This window comes from Pteropus medius, unplaced genomic scaffold (assembly GCF_902729225.1).
Source record: "Pteropus medius unplaced genomic scaffold, Ma_sr-lr_union100, whole genome shotgun sequence".
NCBI lineage: Eukaryota > Metazoa > Chordata > Mammalia > Chiroptera > Pteropodidae > Pteropus > Pteropus medius.
The window spans coordinates 7557331-7578008 of NW_024354500.1; the positions used below are offsets into that span (position 1 = coordinate 7557331).

The 20678-nt window shown below is 35.1% G+C and overlaps 1 protein-coding gene across 1 annotated transcript in view; it reads left to right on the forward strand.

The window, feature by feature from the left end:
- Nucleotides 1-20678, forward strand: part of MDN1 (midasin AAA ATPase 1) — a 141784-nt gene that overhangs the window by 55837 nt on the left and 65269 nt on the right. The window contains 14 exon segments of the mRNA XM_039853068.1: nucleotides 4488-4622; nucleotides 4705-4843; nucleotides 5427-5565; nucleotides 5873-6003; nucleotides 7032-7176; nucleotides 8946-9075; nucleotides 11199-11417; nucleotides 12150-12347; nucleotides 13839-14047; nucleotides 14725-14847; nucleotides 16619-16679; nucleotides 16682-16815; nucleotides 17560-17667; nucleotides 18038-18226. Of these exon segments, the coding sequence (XP_039709002.1) occupies nucleotides 4488-4622; nucleotides 4705-4843; nucleotides 5427-5565; nucleotides 5873-6003; nucleotides 7032-7176; nucleotides 8946-9075; nucleotides 11199-11417; nucleotides 12150-12347; nucleotides 13839-14047; nucleotides 14725-14847; nucleotides 16619-16679; nucleotides 16682-16815; nucleotides 17560-17667; nucleotides 18038-18226 (2060 nt within the window).

Sequence of the window (20678 nt, forward strand, 5' to 3'; positions counted from 1 at the left end):
TTAATGGGGTGGTTAATAAACAAGGAGAATAAATAAAATGAGAGTTGTGATTTCTTTACTGGTAGAGAATAGATAGAGAGAACAACACAGCTTTAAAAAACTTTTATTGAAGTGTAACATACAGTAAAGTGAGTGAAGCACTCTTTTTTTTCATGTATAGCTTATTTTTTTACATATGTATGTACTTAGGTAAATTATCACGTAGGCCAAGATTTAGGTTGTTTCTAATACCTCAGAAGATTCCTTCATGGCTCTTGCCAGTCTTACCTCCCCTGGAGGGTAACCACTGCTTTGACATCTGTCACCACTGACTGATTTTTCCTGTATTTCAGCTTCATCTAAATAGTATCATGGAGTATGTACTGTGAGTCTGGCTTCTTTTCACTCAATCTAATGTGAGATTCAGCCATGCTGTTAGGTGTATCAGGACTTCATTACAAAGAAAATTATTATATTGTTAAAACTTATTGTATGGAGATACTGTAACATATTTAGCCCTTTGTGTGTTAGTGGACATTTGGATCCTTTCTCCTTTTTAGCTATTATGAATAAAGCTTCTCTGAACATTCCTATATATGACATTCCTATATATGTCACATGTGTTCATTTGTGTTTGGATCTACCTAAAAGTCATGTTGCTAGAACATAGGGCAGGCATGTGGTTAGATGTAGTAGATTCTCCCAGTTTTTCATAGTTCTTCAGATTTCCTCCCCAGCAGCAGCAAATGAGAGTTGCTATTGCTTAACACTTGATGGTTCCTTTTTTTTTTAAGATCCCATGAGGTTTCTTTTTCTTTTTTGATTTTTAAAAATATATTTTTAAATTAGTTTCAAGTATACAGTACATTGGATAGACATCTATAATGTTCATAAAATGATTCCCCAAATTGCTCCCTCCCTCGGCCCTGCACTTAGCTGTCATATTAATGCTAACTGCATTCCTTCTGCCATGCTCCCAGTGCCCAGCTATCAACTACTAATTTGTACTTCTTTAACCCTTCACCCCTTTCTCCCAGCCTGCAAACGCCCCTCCCCTCTGTCCGTCACCAAATTGTCCACTATATTTGTGAGTCTGTTTTTAATTAGTTCTTTTTTGTTGTTGTTCCTTAGATACCGCATATAAGTGAAATCATATGGTATTTATCTTTCTCTGTCTGACTTATTTCACTCAGCATAATAACCTCTAAGTCCATCCATATTGTTGCAAATGGTAGGATTTCCTGTTTTTTAATGGCTGAGTGATATTGCATTGTATATATGAACCATAATTTCTTTATCCAATCATCTGTTGATGGGCATTTGAGATGCTTCCATATCTTGGCTATTGTAAATTGTGCTGCCATAAATATTGGGGTACATAGATCTTTACGAATTATTGTTTTGGTTTTCTTTGGATAAATACCCAGCAGTGCAATTTCTGGGTCAAAAGGTATATCTATTTTTAAGTTTTTGAGGAATCTCCATACTGTTCCATAGCAGCTGTACCAATTTGCAATCCTACCAACAATGTATGAGGGTTCGCTTTTCTCCGCATCCTCACCAACACTTGCTGTTTTTTGATTTATTGATGATAGCCATTCTGACAGGTATGAGGTGATATCTCATTGTGGTTTTAATTTGCATTTCTCTGATGATTAATGACCTTGAGCATCTTTTCTATGTCTGTTAGCCATCTGTATTTCCTCTTTGGAGAAGTATCTGTTCAGGTCTTCTGCCCATTTTTTAATTGGATTGTTTGGTTTTTTGTTGTTGAGTTGCATGAGTTCTTTATATATTTTGGATATTAACCCCTATCAGATGTATCATTAGCGAATATCTTCTCCCAAACGGTAGATTGTCTTTTTGTTTTGTTGATAGTTTCCTTTGCTGTACAAAGCTTTTTAATTTTATGTAGTCTCATTTGTTTATTTTTTCTTTTGTTTCCCTTGCCCGAGGAGATATATCTGAAAAGAAATTCCTGTTAGTAATATCAGAGAGTTTACTGCCTATGTTTTCTTCTAAAAGTTTTATGGTTTTGGGTCTTACTTTTCAGTCTTTAATCCATTTTGAGTCTGTTCTCATATATGGTGTAAGAAGATGGTCCAGCTCCTTTTTTTGCATGTATCTGTCCAATTTTCCCAACACCATTTATTGAGGAGACTGTCTTAACTCCATGGTATATTCTTACTTCCTTTGTAATATATTAAGTGAGTATACAGGCATAGATTTTTTTCTGGGCTCTCTGTTCTGTTCTATTGATCAATGTATATGTTTTTATGCCAGTACCATGCTGTTTTGATTACTGTAGCCTTGTAGTATAGTTTGATATCAGGTTATGTGATACCTCCAACTTTGTTCTTCTCTCTCAAGATTGCCCTGGCTATTCGGGGTATGGCTCCATATAAATTTTAGGATTGTTTGTTCTAGCCTTATGAAAAATGCCATTGGTATTTTGATAGAGATTGCATTGAATCTATAGATTGCTTTGGATAGTATGGCCATTTTAACAATATTGATTCTTCCTACCCATGAACACAGTATGTGTTTCCATTTATTTGTATATTTTTCAATTTATTTTTTCAATGACTTACAATTTTCTCAAAATAGGTCTTCTACCTTCTTGGTTAATTTGATTCCCAGGTATTTTATTGTTTTCAACGCAATTGTAAATGGGATTGTTTTCTTAATTTCTCTTTCTGAAAGTTCATCATTGGTGTATAAAAATGCCACTGACTTCTGAATATTTATTTTGTAACCTGCTACTTTACTGAATTCATTGATCAGTTCTAATAGTTTTTTGGTGGGATCTTTAGGGTTCTCTCTATATAGTATCGTGTCATCGGCAAATAGCGAGAATTTTACTTCTTCCTTTCCAATTCAGATGCCTTTTATTTCTCTTTTCTTGCCTCATTGCTGTGGCTGAGACTTCCAATACAATGTTGAAGAGGAGTGGTGAATGTGGGCATCCTTGTCTTGTTTCTGATCTTAAGGAAAATGCTTTTAGCCTTTCCCCATTGAGTATGATGTTAGCTATAGGCTTGTCATATATGGCTTTTATTATGTTGAGGTATGTTCCCTCTATTCTCACTTTGCTGAGAGATTTTATCATAAATGGATGCAGGATGTTGTCGAATACTTTTTCTGCATCTATTGATATGATCATATGGTTTTTATCTTTTGATTTGTTAATGTAGTGTATCACATTAATTGATTTGTAGATATTGAACCAACCTTGCATCCCAGGAATAAATCCAACTTGATCATGGTGTATGATATTTTTAATGTATTGCTGAATTTGGTTTGCTAATATTTTGTTGAGGATTTTTGCATCAGCGTTAATAAGAGATATCGGCCTATATTTTTCTTTTTTTTGTAATGTCTTTGCATGGTTTTGGAATCAAGGTAATGGTAGCCTCATAAAAGGAGTTAGGGAGCCTTCTCTCCTTGAATTTTTTGTAATAGTTTGAGAATAGGTTATCATTTCCTATTTGAATATTTAGTAAAATTTGCCTATGATACCATGTGGTCCAGAACTTTTGTTTTTTGGGAGGTTTTCGATTACTGATTCTATTTCATTGGTGGTAATCGATTGGTTCAGATTTTCTGTTTCTTTGCGACTCAGTCTTGAGAGATTGTAGTATGTTTCTAGGAATGTGTCCATTTCTTCCAGATTGTCTAATTTGTTGGTGTATAATTGCTCGTAGTATTTTCTTATGATCCATTGTACTTCTGTGGAGTCCATGGTTATTTCTCCTCTTTCATTTCTGATTTATTTGAGTCTCTTTTCTCCTTGATGAGTCTGGCTAAGGGTCTGTCAATTTTGTTTATCCTTTCAAAGAACTAAGTCTTAGTTTCATTAATCTTTTGTATTTTTCTAGACACTATTTCATTTAGTTTTGCTCTGATCTTTATTATTTCCTTCCTTCTCTTTGGGCTTTGTTTGCTGTTCTTTTTCTAGTTCTTTTAAGTGTAAGGTTAGATTGTTTATTCGAGCTTTTTCTTGTTTCTTGAGGTAGGCCTGTATTGCTATGAATTTCCCTCTTAGGACTGCTTTTATTGTGTCTCATAAATTTTGAGTCATTGTGTTTTCATTTTCATTTGTTTCTAGGTATCTTTTGATTTCTTCCTCTATCTCATTAATAACCCATTTATTGTTTAGTAGCATGTTATTTAGCCTCCATGTGCTTGTGTATTTTCCAGTTTTTTTCTTGTAGTTGATTTATAGTTTCATACCATTGTGATCAGAGAAGATGGTTGATATGATTTCAGTCTTCTTAAATTTATTGAAACTTGTTTGTATCCTAACATGCGGTCTATCCTTGAAAATGTTCCATGTACACTTGAGAGGAATGTATATTTTGCTGCTTTGGGATAAAAATTCTCTGAAAATATCTATTAAGTCCATCTATTCTAGTGTATCCTTTAGGCCCATTATTTCCTTGTTGATTCTTTGCCTGGAAGATCAGTCCATTGGTGTCAATAGGGTGTTTATTTATTTTTTTTTTAAGGTTATATGCTTCTGGCAGGCCGAGTCAGGAAGCAAGAGGAAGTTGATGTAATTCAAGAAGTCCTTGAAAAACATTTCAAGAAAAAATTGTGTCCTCAATCCCTCTTCTCCAAAGAAAATGTCTTAAAATTGCTGAGTGAGTAGGCCATAAAATCCAGAAGAGAATGAATTGAGTTATACTCATATTAGAACCTAAAAATTTATTCTGCCTTTGATAGGTAAATTGTCTACCCAGATATCCACATTGGAGTCCAAGTTCAGCCACATTGTGTGGACTGAGAGTATGCGGAGACTGGCGATGTTGGTTGGAAGGGCATTGGAATTTCGTGAACCAGTGCTGCTGATTGGAGACACTGGGTAAAGTTCTATGACAATAGCTGTAATGAGGGTTCATTTCATTTCCATAGGATTACTTGTGTTATCTCAGGGATTCATCAAGAAAGCAGTGTTTGTTTTTTCTTTTTCTTTTGTTTCTTCCCTTTTCTTTTTCCTCCCTTCCTTCCTTCCCTTTTTTTTTTTTTCAGACCTTCGTGAGGAAAAGAATGATTTCTTATATCATCACTAGTTTTTTTTTTTTCTATTTATTTATTTTTAAATAGTGACATTCTTTCCATAGATATATAGAAGAGAACAGCACATGAGCTAGTATCTCTTGAAAGTCTTGGAAGGACTGGCTTTCTTTTCTATTATTGGTGGTGGTTGGTAGAAGTAAGAAAGGATAGAATTCATGCACTGTGCCATTCTGGATAAGGAACATGACTGGTTGCTGGTGTTTTGGGGAATCGTACCCTTATCCAGGTGTGCAGAGGTCCTCTGTTGGCCAGCAGTGTCTGCTGCCGTAGTGAGGCTCTCACCAGGGCTCCCTTTTGCTGACCAGGGTGTTTGTGGGTGAGTATTTAGAATTCATTCTTCTTGTCAATCTGATGTGTATCTCTGACAGGTGTGGGAAAACTACTATCTGTCAGATGTTTGCAGCATTGGCAAATCAGAAATTATACTCAGTTAACTGCCACTTACACATGGAGACATCGGACTTCCTGGGTGGACTACGGCCAGTGAGACAGAAGCCAAAGGACAAGGTTTGTCCAAGAGCATATGATGATGTTTTCATTCATTTAAAGAACTGCAGTTGCCTCTGTGCATGAGTCAGCTATGGGATTTTGTTCATGGTAGGTTTGATCCCAGTTCTGATTTGTATCTTATCTTTAGATTTTCACTGGTCTGCAAGGGGCCTTCATGAGCATCCAGTTATGAAGGATCTGTCCCTTGTTCTCAAACCCTTATTTTCTGCAGAATAATCACTTCACTATAGCAGACATCAACTAGCTACATGTGTAATTTTGTGGACACCTGCCCTGTAATTTTACTCTTTTTTCCAAATTGTAGGAAGAAACTGACACAGCAAGACTCTTCGAGTGGCATGATGGGCCTTTGGTTCTGGCCATGAAGGAGGATGGCTTTTTCCTCTTGGATGAGATTTCGCTGGCTGATGACTCTGTGCTGGAAAGACTCAACAGGTACATGCCCTATGTGTGATGTTTTTTCTGGTCTGGTTTTTATAGATATTAATTTTTGTGCATAGTAATGTTCCTCATAGGTGCGTACTGAATATTTGAAAATGATAATAAGTTTCTGCTTTTTTTGGCTTTAGCAGTCAGGATCTCCTTTAAGAGGCCTAGTTTTTCTCTTTTACCTTCAGTGATTAGAAAGATGGGACTGTGGGATAGCAAGGCTAAAATAAATGAGCCTAAATTAAAATTCTTTTTTAAGGCAATTATCAAATTATATGGCCATTGTCTTAATTTTTTTTTTAAAGAATTAGAATCAGAATGCTAGGTATTAGGTTGTAAGGCCTCTCAAAATCTTCTATACCTGTTCTCTTTATTGAGGTATATTTTACATGTTATAAAACATACTCATCTTAAATATGAAATTCAGTGAATTTTAGTAAATTTACTGCTTTGCAACCACCGCAATCCAGTTTTACATTTCTGTCATCTCGGTAGGATCTCTTGTGCCCATTTATACCTTATCTCTGATGCCACCTTCTGCAGCTAATATATTTTTGTCTCGAGATTTGTCTTTTCAGGACATTTCATATAAATGGTCTCTTCTCTTTTTCGCATCAGTGTTTTGAGGTTCATCCATGTTGTAGCCTATATCAGTAGTTTGTTTCTTTTTATTCCTAATGGTGTTCCATCGTGTGTATATACCATGTTATCCATTCACCACTTGATGATATTGGGTTGTTTCTACTTTTATGAATAATGCTGTCATGAACATTTGCATGCAAGACTCATTTTAAACATAAATGCCTTAATAGGGCATAAGTGGATGAAGGAATTCTTTTGCTTTTGATCAGAAATATTGTTCCATCACATAGGAATTAAGATGAGTCATTTTTAAATGTGTGGTAGTAAACCGTTAACTAAAGTGAAAGCTCAGCAGAGATAACTTTTTTCCTTTTTAAAGAACATTGAAGATCATAAAATAAGAATACATAATCTTTTCTAATCTTATATTCTCCAATTATTCTGTTTTTTAGTGTCCTTGAAGTGGAAAAGTCTCTGGTATTAGCAGAAAAAGGCAGCCTAGAGGACAAGGATAATGAGGTAGAGCTGTTGACCGCTGGGCAAAAATTTCGTATCTTAGCAACCATGAACCCTGGGGGAGACTTTGGAAAAAAAGAGGTAAAACCATGTTCCTGAAGCATTTTTTTTTTTTTTAACTTTTTGACTTTAGCTCACTAGTACCCTTCAATGAAGTATGTAAAAATGCATTTGGAATTTTATGTTGAGTAAAAACTAGGTAAAAGGTAACAATCAGAAAGATTTTAGAATTATTATATAGTTTGAAAATAATTCTAACACATAAAGATTTTGACATCTCACCTTGTGTATGTGCCTAAAATTTCATTGTTCCAGTCACTTTGCCCAGCTTTTTACATATATTCCTGTAATAAATTCTCATAAGAGCTCTGTGTGAAAGTTGTTTTCTTAGTTTTGTGGATGAGAAAAGTTGGAACTGAAATTTAATCTGAATCTCTTCCTTCTAAAGTCTACTCTCTTAAACATGAGTGTGGCTTTATGAGTGATTTTAAAGTGCCAAAAAGAGGTTGTAGCCAAGAACCTCTTTGGGTTTATTGGTAGAGCATATCCGTTCTCTCAAGGGTCATGTGTGTCACTGTCAGATTGTTGGTAAAGGAAAGGATTGAGAGTAGTTCCTTCTGTTCAGAGGGTACTGTTAGGATCTAATCTGTGACTTTCAGGCTCCTGAGACCTTTAAGTGGAAAAGTCTGCATTGTGTATGGGATCTTGGTCTGTTAAAGTTAGGAAAAGGGTAATGTGGTAGCAGGTCAGGGATGATGAGAAAACCAGGGATTGATTGTGAATGAAAGCAATTCACATTCTTGGTAACTTGGCAGGTGAGTGAAATACAAACGTGATATTCTAGGCCTAATTTTCCTTGGTATCGTGGAAGAAATATTATCACTGTGTTTCAAGAAATGTTCTGAAGAGAAGAAATAAAATACATCACACTTTCAAACAAAATAGGAAAACTGGTTCCTTGGCAAGTGGAAATAACCGAAGGATATAGTTTCAAGGTTGTGTATGTTAACTTGCCTGTCAGACTAGCTTAAATTTTTCTTAGCCAAAAATTGCCAACTTCTACCCAAATGAAAGCTACTTTTTGGTTTTGCATGCCTAGCAAGCAGAGCGAGGTAGGATCCTGAAGACCATGAGGCATTCCTTATCTAAGATAGGGCTGAAGAACCCTCACACATTCACTTTGTCTTTATTGAGCTGCTCCTGAGAACAGACATTGTTCCTGGTTATGTTTTGGTAGGACAGATAGACAGTGGATGGAGTTTATGGTCAAGTAGAAGGAAAGTGATGATAACTGAGAGTTACCCTAGGGGAAGGGCAAGAATGGCAAAAGGAACCCAGTCTAAGGCAAAGGCTCAAAGACTAGAGGGGCTAAACAATTCTGTATTACACAGGAGGTAAAATATATACCTCCTTTTGAGCCATATAAAAGAAGTTTTCTCTTTCTAATGCAGATAGATCTCCCCTGTAGGAAGATAGCATTTATTTTCTTTAAAGCACTGGTTATGTAACTAAAGGTAAAGAAAAGGCCTTTGCTTAGGGGAAGTGTTCAGGTTCAGGAGTCACCCAGTAGGTCTGGAATCCTACGTGTATGCTATACTCTATAAGACCTTGAAGCGTTGTACCATGTCTATCAAGAAAGTGATGGCAATACCAACCTGCAGGGTACGGTGGGGGTTAATGAAGTGACATAAAAAAGGAGCCAAAACAAAGTAGGTCTTCAGTAAATTGTATCTAGTAATAAAACAAGTCTGTAGTATTTGCCAGACTCAAGCTAACATTCTTCAAAGGATTTTGTTTTTTAACTTTTCTCATAGGTATTACATTCATATTACAATTTGTGTTACTTGTAGTTGTCTCCTGCATTAAGGAACCGGTTTACGGAAATATGGTGCCCTCAAAGCACAAGCCGTGAAGATTTAAAACAGATTATCAGCAGTAATCTTAGTCCAGGATTGTCTCTGGGCAGAATAGATCATAAAGGTGAGAGTTTTCAGGTGGTGGTGGTGGTGGTGGTAATGAGATAGAGGGGGCTGTGTGTTAAAAATGAGGGGTGTGGTATAGGACATTAGCATTGTGTATTTATGGTATATTATGCAGAAAGGGAAGTAGAGAATTGAGAACAAAATATATCTAAGGAAATATGATACTAGCCTATTATTGTCTATTAAAGTGTCTCTTTTTCACATTGCCTCCTTTACCAGGGTTATTAAATTCTAGCTTCCTTATTGCTTCACCTGTTGGCCATTTTTATGTAATTAGCTAAAGAAAAATTTGGTTTAAATTTTAGTCATTATCACCTTTAGAAAATATCATAGAATTTTAAACTACATTTCTTTAGTTGTCAACTAATTTATTCACTATATTTAAAATTTTTTTATCATAAAAAATTTCAAACATAAGGAAACTAGAATAGTATTAAAAGACTCCCATGTATCTATAACCTAGATTTAATAATTCTTAAAATTTTTAGTAAAAGTCAAGAAATTTATTACATGGTTCTTTTTTTATTAAGCCTAGATTGCTTTGACATATATGTGTGTGTGTACATATATACACAGTTAAAAAAAATTTTTACTGCGATACAGTTGACATGCGACCTTATATTAGTTTCAGGTGTGCAACATATGATTTGATATTTGTATATATTACTAAATGATCACCATAGCAAGGCTGGTTAACATCTCTCATTATGATACATATGCATGTATCTTTGAGTTGTATTTCTAAAAGTAGAAATAGGGAACTTCATAGCTCCCATTGGTTTATGGCTTGCTTGCTCTCCTGAAAGATGGTCTCATTACCAGCAACTTAGTAAATGCACCTGCTTGGCATAGTCCTTCCAATATGGAGTTTTCATTTTTAAAAATGTAATGAAATCTGTTATTTTATCCTTGTTAACTTAGTGGATATTCTAAAATTTCATTTTGATTACTAGTGGCAGGGAGCATTCTATGTAGTTTATTTTTTTAATAAGTATTAATGATTTTACATGTTGGTATTAAGTATTTGGGGATAATCTTTATTACATTTATCACAGGTTTCTACTTTGTTACCTCTTAATATTTGTTGTAAAAGAAAAAAATACTTGAACCCATCCACTTTATCTGGAGATCTTGTATTCAGTAGTCATGGTTTGATTGCTCTTTATCAGTGAATCAAGCTGTCCATTTTCATTAAGTCCTTGATGTACCACAGGTTTTTTTCAGGATCCAAGTACTCATATTTAATATCTATTGAAACAAAATTTAATTTCTTTCCATATTGTTACTAGACTTTTCCCTTTGAGTTATTTTTAGTTCTTTTTAAAGATTTGTGGTTTTTTCCTGTAACGAGTATTTTTCTTCTAATTCTCAATATAATCTTGAAGGATGTTGTTGAATAGTCTATATTTCAGCAGTCTTGATTCCTTCTCATGTTTTCTTTAAAAAAACATTAATTGGCATTTATACTTTTTAGATAAATGTTTACTATTGATTTTAGAAGCTATAAAGTGCACTGCCAAATTTAATTGGCATTACTTTGAATCTTAAATATGCTACCTAAGAAGTATTTTATTTTCAAATATTTTACAATATGAAATTATAATAATTAGAATAGCCATTTAACTTAAATTATGAAATAAAATTTGTAAATCCTTTAATTTGCTGAATTCTAATTGATGCGTTGATTTAGGAAATCAAACAAAAAACCTAAACCAAATACCACTGCAAATGTGGTATTTTTAAATGAATCATTTAAAAATATAATAAAATTTCTGTATGTTCTAAGCTCATTGTGTCTGAACTTCAGAATTGTATCTTAACATGAACCAAATGCAGAATTTGAGTTTTCAGAGTAGCTTCTTAGGATATCATTCTCAAGCGTTTTTGTTTGTTTTTTGGTATGTGTGGAATGCTCTTCATGAACCCCTTGGGAATTCAATAAAAACTATGGACCTCCCCCTGCCCCCCCACTTTTAGAAGAATGATTAATGTAAATTAACAAAAATTTGCATAGACTCTCATGAAACATAGAGTCTTTTCAGGCCATTTGAGCCCCAGATTATAAGCCCCCATTCTGAAAATTTTATAAATAGCAAATACTTTTGCTTCCTTGTGTTTTAGGGGCTGACATAGCTGAGGTGATGCTGGATTTCATTGACTGGCTAACCCACCAGGAATTTGGCCGGAGATGTGTGGTCAGTATCAGAGATATCCTGTCCTGGGTTAACTTCATGAACACAATGGGGGAGGAAGCTGCTTTGAAAAGGCCAGAGACCATCTCCACTGTGACATCTTTTGTCCATGCTGCATGCCTGGTGTACATAGATGGAATAGGTTCAGGTATGTTTTCTGTTAGCTAGTGGGGACAAAGGGTTTAGGGTAAGAGGGGAGTATGAAATGGAGCAAGTTCAGACTTCTGACCCAGATACTTTATAGAATCATTACTCTAACATTTCCAGCACTCAAAATGGCTTTCTTTTTCTTTTTACTCTCAAAGATATAACAGAAACTTCTCATTGCTTATAGACCAGGGACTTGGTAAACACGAAGTCGTGATTATGAATAGAAAGAAGACTGTTGGAAATACCCTTGCTCCTGAAGGACTGGATAATTCTTAACATGAATAGTTATTTATAGATAATGAACCTGAATCCAAAATTCAATATTTAAGTTCTGTTTTTTCAGCCATGAAGATTAGAAATATAAAGCAAAATGATCAGTAGTACCACATTACTTACTCTTATATCCAGGCTAATTTATCATGGAGTGCCTGGAGTGCTTTTCTGAATAAACTGCTGCTGAACTGATGATCTGTAAATTGTGGGGAGAGAGGAGTCAGACTTCTTCTTTAGGATTGCTAAAGAAGCAATCCTAAAGCTTCTTCTTTAGGATTGCTAAAGAAGAAGACTTTTTCTTCTTTAGGATTGCTAAAGAAGCAATCCAGCAATTGTATTTAGGCTACTGTTCAGCTAGGGCCTCATTTCCCCAAGACTCTGTCCTAGAGCTCCTGCTGAATGGTTGTGAAGCTTGGTGTTGTGCTGTCCTTTGATGGACAAATCTTCTGTCTTTTAGGGGTCACTTCCTCTGGGTTTGGTACAGCCCTCTTGGCTCGTAAAGAATGTCTGAAATTCCTAATTAAAAAACTTTCCAAGATAGTCCGACTTACAGAATGTCAGAAAAATGAATTGAAGATTTATGACAGACTCAAGGCCAAAGAATTCACTGGGATAGATAACCTTTGGGGAATTCATCCATTTTTTATACCAAGAGGTAAGAATGATTTTAAGTAAATGAGGATTCTCTTCTTGTAGATCATAGCTACTTGACTTTTATTGTGACTTTTAGCATATCATACTCATGATTATTGTTGAAGTCGTTGTCTGAGTTAGAATCTGACTTGACATAACCATAATTGTGTGAATGGTTAAAAATATGTAACTTGCATGTGAAAATAGGGGAAAATATGGTTTGTAATCTAAAAAATTATTGTAAAAATGCATTTATTTATTTATTTATTTATTTATTTTGTGCTTAAAAGAAGAGTTTTCCCTTAGTGATAATTCAGCCCAAATGTATCAACTATAGTAACTCATCACATTTTGCAGAAATAGTTTTATGAATTCTCGAGGACAGGAATTGCGCCACTGATATTTCTGTCCTTGGCATCTGACATGTAGCCTGGCAGTCACAGGTATTCAGAAAATGTCTGTTGATTGAATAAATAGATGAACAAATGAATAAATGGAAAATTCAGGTGGGTTTGTGTTCTAATCCTTGCTTTCATTAAGTTGCCTCTACCAAATACTTAAATGAGGCAATTAGATTAGCTATCTTCCAAGGTACTAGTAATTTTTCAGATTGTTGCTTCCCTAGCAGGGCCATCTGTTTCTTGTTCTTTCCTTCCTCCCTACATTAATAACTGCCTGAAATGTATAGAGGTACAGTGGCAGTTACTGGGTAGTTCACTGGTGAACAAAGCCAGACCAAGTTCCTGGCTAAATGGAACATTGCCCCTTCCCTCTCCTCCTTCAACAGCACCCTCTTCATCCCTGATGAGGCCTCCATGATCTAACCATTAGATCTTTTCCTAAACCACCATCAAAGTATTCAGTTCTCTTGTAGTAGCTTTATGCTAGTGGCCTGGAACTGTCCAGGGTGGTCCTCGCTTCTGCTTTCATAGCTGAAGTGATTCATATTTTCCTAGCCCTCCAAACTGGTGTACCAAAAGTTTCTTCCAGGAGATATAGTGGAACAAATGTTAAGTACTATTAAACTATTATTAGTCTGCACTTCAGTTACATTATTGGTTAAGGATGCATCTCAAATTGTCTTGGTGGCCTAAAAATCTTGAATGAAATTGTTTGTATGCCTAGTGTACACTTGAGTTTTAGGAAAATACCTACTTATAAAGGTAAACTGTACAAGTACATATAGTAATTCCAGGTTTAGGTTGTGAAAGGAATGATGTGTACTTATAGTTAGATCTATGTACATAGGTATATGTATATGTATATGTATAAGAGATGGAGAGATCTGTGCAGTAGACACAGTTGAGGAAAGTATGCTGTTGGCTCTTCCTCTGAAGCGTTTTATGGACCCAAAAGTGGGGAAATGTTGAGATAAGGCTGAACATTTTCACTGCAGCTGGTATTTCACTTATTGACACTATACTTGGTAGATTCTTCTAATCTTGGATTGACATGTACATATGATTTGGTGATGTCCAGCTTATATGTGTTTCCCCGCTCCCCTCCACTTAAGGACCTGTCCTGCACAGGAATAATATTGCTGACTATGCACTCAGCGCTGGCACCACAGCTATGAATGCCCAGAGACTCTTAAGAGCTACAAAACTGAACAAACCCATCCTCCTGGAGGGCTCCCCTGGTGTGGGCAAGACGAGTTTGGTGGGAGCACTAGCAAAGGCTTCAGGCAACACCCTTGTTCGAATCAACTTGTCAGAGCAGACGGTAAGCTTAGTCATCCTACAGCTGATGAAGATAGGTATAGGGAGTAATATTTGTATCTGTTTATAGAGGTTCCTAATCAAAAAGCTATGACATTTTTAATACCCCAAATATTTTGTGACTGTTAAGACCACAGCAACCTGACCTTTCAATCTAATTCTGGATTCATTAATAGCCGACATCTGTAATAATAATCTCTCTGGATGCTTTATTTTAATTCTCTTTTGAGAGAAAACCACTTTAGTATTTATTGTAATAAAACTACTTTTTTTGTCCTTTCTAAAAAAAAATTAGAAATAAAATGACCTTTAAACAATCTTACAAAAATATGGGACAGATAACAAATGAGAACCTCTTAGGATGGGTTCTGGGAGCAGGGCCTGGGTATCATTATTGGTTTTTGTTTTTAAAGCTCACCAATTAATTGCCAAGTATAGCCACAGTTGAGAACTACTGATTTGGAGATCCAGCTCCAATTGATTGGTATTTAGAGTATTGTGGTGAGGTTTTTTGGGGAAATATCTGGGCTTCTGGTAAAAAGTGCTGAGATTTATTAGTTCTTTCTTGAGAAGGAAAAGTGGCACAAGACACAAGTATTTATCATTTTAGATTTAGAATCTTGGGATCTAGTTAATTTTTTATGTAATTTTGGCTTTTCCTCACTTCTGCCCCTCTCAAAGGATATCACGGACCTGTTTGGAGCAGATCTACCAGTTGAAGGTGGCAAGGGAGGAGAGTTTGCCTGGCGTGATGGCCCCTTGCTGGCTGCTCTGAAGGCCGGCCATTGGGTTGTGTTGGATGAGGTGAGAAGACTGTCCCTCATGCCAAGGATTATCATCTCAAGTGTGAAGAGCAGTTGTACTTTTCATAGCTCTAGATCATTTCTCAGTGGATGATCATGCTGTTGGCTAGTAAAGACATTCTCTAATGAAAAGAATCCTCCATGATTTCTTTTAATAATAAGAATAATAACTTGTCAGAAACTACATAGAAGTTCCTCTATATATAATCTACAAACTTTCCTACTTTTGTAAGCTAGCCTCCAGAGAAAAACTGTCTCTTCACTGTTTATTCTGTAGTCTCTGGCATGCTTACTGTGTTTGTATTTATTTCATGGGTATTTACAAATATTGTCAACCACCTTCTGTTTTATCGTTGCAATAGAGACTGGGGAAAGTTAAGAGACATACAAAAATGGTGAGAAAATGATTAATGTTATATGTGCATTATGGATAAAGTATTGACCAGAAGGACTGAGTATATTATTATGAGATAAGTGTTGAATCTCAGTGACTGACAAGCAGCTAGAAATATTGAAAAGCAATGCACAAAAATGAAAAATTTAAGGTTGTGGCCAAAGGAGTCATGTCAGTTTGAGATATGCAGTATTAATTCAGGAAGAGGCTAAGAACTCGTTTGTGGAGCTTATGAGTTTAGAGTGATGAAAATGCTACAGAGGAAACTTTTGATGTAGACCCCAGTGGGTTCCCTAGATTCAGACCACTTTAAGTCTGAAGTCAGAGGGTGTGCTGTACATTCCTTTTCTGCAAAGCTGCTTTCTGCTTATCTCAGGGTGATGTTAAGGAGAGAGTTTTTTTCCCCTAGATTTTTTTTTGAAGATGTCTGATAGAATATTCATTAGCCAGGAAAGAAGAATGCCTAGTTTTAAAGTTTAAGACTTCTGACTATACTCCTTTTGGGTGAAAATACATCCAGAGACCATATGCCACTCTGGACTTGCAGTCACACTTCAGAGCAGCTTTTAGAACTTCACCTGTTTGGGAATGTACAACAGAATTTTTGTGCTTTGTAGTGCTTATATAAACATGATACTTGAAATTCTAATATAATATAGTTTGGGTTTTGCCCATTTGCATTTTGATTTACATGTTCCCAATTGATTTTTTCCATGTTACCTAAAAACCACCCATACTTCACATTCTTGAGCTTTGAACTCAGCATCTAAAGACTTCCATTCAGCTCTTTTCATTCTGGGCACAAAAACCATGTATTTGTTCTTGTTCACAAAACTGTTAGTGAAAGTTAGCTATATAGATCCACTTTATGTCGTTTATTTCATGACTTTTAAGCCTATTTGGAGATTTCATTCAGTATTTCAACCAGGAAAGATATTTACTTAACTATGTATGTAAAGAGCTATCTTACCTCATCTTTTAAATCCCAGAGTGCAAAAATGAAATATCTGTGTATTGGCAAGTTTTTTTGTAAGCGATGATTTATTTATAAAGTAGGTCGATATAGTGCATATAATGGATTTGTTTTAATTTTAGAGAAGATTTTAACTGCTTTTAAAAAAATTCAGTCTGAATATTCAGTTTACTGAAACATTATTAATAATTTATATGCTTAAAATCTCTCCAACATGTATATGAAATAATAATAGGATGAATATACATCAGTCCATCGCTTAGCTTAAGAAATAGAATGTTACCAATATTGAGTTTCCTCCTTTTGAAGATGACACTCTCTTAACTTTTGTGCATGTAGCTCTTTGCTTTTTGTTATAGTTACACAATGTCTATAACAAATATGTACATTTTCTTCTCCAAATAGCTCAACCTGGCTTCTCAGTCTGTATTGGAAGGACTCAATGCTTGTTTTGACCACCGAGGAGAATCTATGTTCCTGAATTAGGAATGAGCTTTCAAGTACAGCATGAAAAGACGAAGATTTTTGGGTGTCAAAATCCTTTTAGACAAGGAGGTGGGAGGAAGGGCTTGCCCAGGTCTTTCCTTAACAGATTCACTCAGGTGAGATTTTTCTCTTGCCACAGAGATCAAAGGTGGACTGTTGGGGGTGATAAGGCTGCTGGGATGTAGGTATTAGGATCCTGTCTCTGGGAATGGGAGAGAATCAGTTTAATAATCTATTTTTCAATTCCATATCTTTATATAATGAATATTAATGTGACTCATTTCCATCATCACTTCTCTTCTCGTGTGCGAATCCCTTTGTCTTATGTCCCAGAGGACCTGGTTTATTATCAGTTGGAAGAGAGTAAGGTCACCACCCTCTGCAGTATTTTATTATTGTGCTCAAGATAAAGGCCAACATTTGACCTTTTAAAATGTCTGTGTGATCTATAAAAACATTTAAAATTTTTTATAATGAAAACAATACATTTTTTTTAAGAGTGAGAACAAATAACCTCCATGATGAATTAAGAATCCAGGGCCAATCATGTCATTTACATTTGGTATATTTTCCTTACTGCCTTTATTTGCATTTGCAGAGAGAGAGAGAGAACAGAAACATATGTTCACTTGTCTTTATTTAATGTACAGAGCTAACAGAAAAAACTTCTGTTGCTTTATATTTCAAAAATTTTATATGATTATGTATCCTCAAAATGCAAGAAAAGTCTATAACTGAATATATATCTGAAGTATTGTTATTTTGATGTCAAATAAAATTTTAAATCACAAGCAGTAGTCATTTCTGGTATTTCATAAAAAGAAACTAACATTTCTTTATGTTATTTTTGGATTTTATAGGTCTTTGTAGATCCTCTTACAGTAATTGACATGGAGTTCATTGCCAGTACTCTGTTTCCAGCCATTGACAAAAATATTCTTAAGAAAATGGTTGCTTTCAACAACCAGGTAAGTGCCGCACCACTTATATTGTGTTCTTTATTTTTCCAGCTGTAACTGTACCATTATTTTCTCATCTTGGGACACTAACAAATTACCAGTCTCTCTAAGATAAATCACATAGAATTTTATAAGTTTATAGTAGAAGGGAAGCTGTTCAAATTGAGGGTTACAGTAATTCAGTTCTGTTGTATGTATCAGTGTTAATGCTTACAGGGTATTTCTAGCATTTAGAAGTCTGGGTTGGGAAAAGGAAACATCTGAATCAAACCTGTTAATTTCTGTTTCATGTTTTGTATGCATTTGTATTACATTAATAGTGCTTAATGCAGTACCTGGCAGTGGGACCTGTTTCCCAATAAAGGTATTTTCTTTTTAGATTGATCATGAAGTGACCGTCGAGAAGAAATGGGGGCAAAAAGGAGGACCCTGGGAATTTAACCTCCGGGACCTTTTCCGCTGGTGTCAGTTGATGCTGGTTGACCAGTCCCCTGGGTGTTATGATCCTGGTCAGCATGTGTTTTTGGTCTATGGTGAAAGAATGAGATCCAGGGAAGACAAAGAAAAGGTAAGCTTCACACTTGCTCTTTGCGTTTCCATCTGAAAGCTGATTTCTTCTTACGTCAGAGAAGGAGGTTATTCACTGGCAATACCAAATCCAGTAAAGCTGTTTGGAAATTTAGAAATTTTAATTATACCTCAACATACATACATTAAATGTTTACCTACCTCGGTCTCACAGGATAGAATAGTTTACGTTGGAGTACACATTTTCTTATTCATCTGAATCTCCTTGTTTACAAACTTTCCTAAAACAGTGTTGCCTTCAGTAATAAAGAACTAGGTTTCCATCATCTTCCAGGCACAAAGGAGAGAAACAGGAAGAGACAGGTGATACCCAGTCGTAGAGGAGGGTTTAGATGTCAATTTAAAGTATTTTGTCTGGAAAATATAAGAAGATATATAGAGAGAATAATCTAAATGGAAGTAAAACTATCCTTTCATAAATAGGAAATAACACTAGAATTCACAGCTTAATAAACTGATAATGTGTGCATTTTGCTTTGTGGTATTTTAAGTCATGTCTCACTGAATGCTCACAACAGCTATATGTGGGAGGTGATGTCATGACTTATTACAGATGAGGATCCAAGGCTCAGCATCGTGAGCAAATGGCAGAGCCAGCTCTCAACCCAGACCTTTCCATTTTGTCTACTATTCCTCCTACCATATCACAGCTGTTTAAAAACATTAATTAATATACATATCCATGCATTAGAAGCAGTAATTTCCTTGTTGAAATGTGAACACAGGCCTATCTCACAGCACTCGTGGCTTTCACACACCTTTCGTTCTGCTTGTCTCACAGCAAAATGCTTTCACTCATTATATTCATGTACCATAAGCTAGTATTTTAATTTCTTTATCCACTCACTAGTTATAGTATATTAATTGTGACCAGACACTGGCCAGTTGGGTAATTGTTATTAGTCAGCTTTGGAATGTTTCTATCACTCTTCCAGTTCACAGTTATTGTAATTGACCAAATAGGTGTTATCTGAGGAAGCAAAAATGTTAGGAAAACTAATAACAGAAGGAAAAAGGCTATAAAAGCTCAAAGAGTTTGGGTAAATTGAATCTGGCTTTATAAAACTAAACCAGCTAGATTGTAAAAGTACTTGTAATTTTAACTCTGGGAGACTATCAAGGAGAGATTATGTGCTTTGGAGAGGATTATAAAGTCAAGAGTCTCCTGAACCTAGGAGTAGGTAACAAGAACACTTTCTCCTGTGCCGCATTTTGACTCATGGCCATTGTTAGACATTAATTATGATTTTATCTTTATTATTATTTTCCTTATGTTTCCCAAACTCTACTTATGTACGTATGTATGTATGTTGAGGTATAATTGACAGGTAACATTATATTAGGTGTACAACACAATGATTTGATATTTGTATAGATTGTGAAATGATCACCACAATAAGTCTAGTTAATATCTGTCACCTTACATAGTTATACAAGTTTTTTTCTTGTGATAAGAACTTTTAAGATCTACTTTTTCAGCAACTTTCAAATATGCAATACATACACTATTATTACTTGTAGTCACTATGCTATATATTATATCTCCATGACTTGATAGCATTATTATTTTTATTTTCTGACTTCAGTCCAGTATGTAATAATTTACATAAGTATTTACCACTTAATTAGAAACAAGCTACTTGGTGTAAATATTTTGGGTGGCTAGAATTCTCCTGCTGCTATAGGCTAAATTAATGTTTTTTAACACCCTATCTTCCTCCAAACCAAATTCCTCTTAGATTTTTAAAAGAAACAAGGTTAATGGAAAGTTTGTAACACTATTTCTGCTAAAGGAGGGATAACCATCTGTAAATAGTCAGAGAAATAACTTTGCCATTTTACATAAATATTTAGAAGGCTAACTGTTTTTGGAGTCAGACTAGCTTAGATTTAAAATCAGTTCCTAACAATGAACAAATCATATAACTCCCGTGAATCCTGTTATTTTTATCTGTAAAATAGAAATAATACTTACTTTGCAAAGCTACAAATAGGATCAGAAATAATCTATTTAAAGCACCAGTTATAATGTTTTGGCACATGGTAGGTATTCAGGAAATAGTCATTGTTCTTAATAATTTATTGCTGTTCTCTTCTACCTTCTTCGTAGGTGGTATCTTGAATGATAAAAGCAAATTAATTTTTCATCTCTAGATTTGCCATAGTATCCATGGCTTTGTTTTAATTTATGGCACTTTTTAACTGGAATCTCAAATAGTTTGAAATTATGTGACTTCTCTTTTCTTGAGCTCCAATTTGCTTTCATTCTGAATAAATAAATCTAATCTATCCATTTTATAAGAGGAAATTAAAAAGGATAAGGATATTGTGACTAATGTTCTCTGTTCCCACAATATTGTGACTCATTGTAGAACATGTTTTCTAGAAGCATTCTAGAAGGTTTGGCTCAGAACTTGGTAGCCCGATTTGTG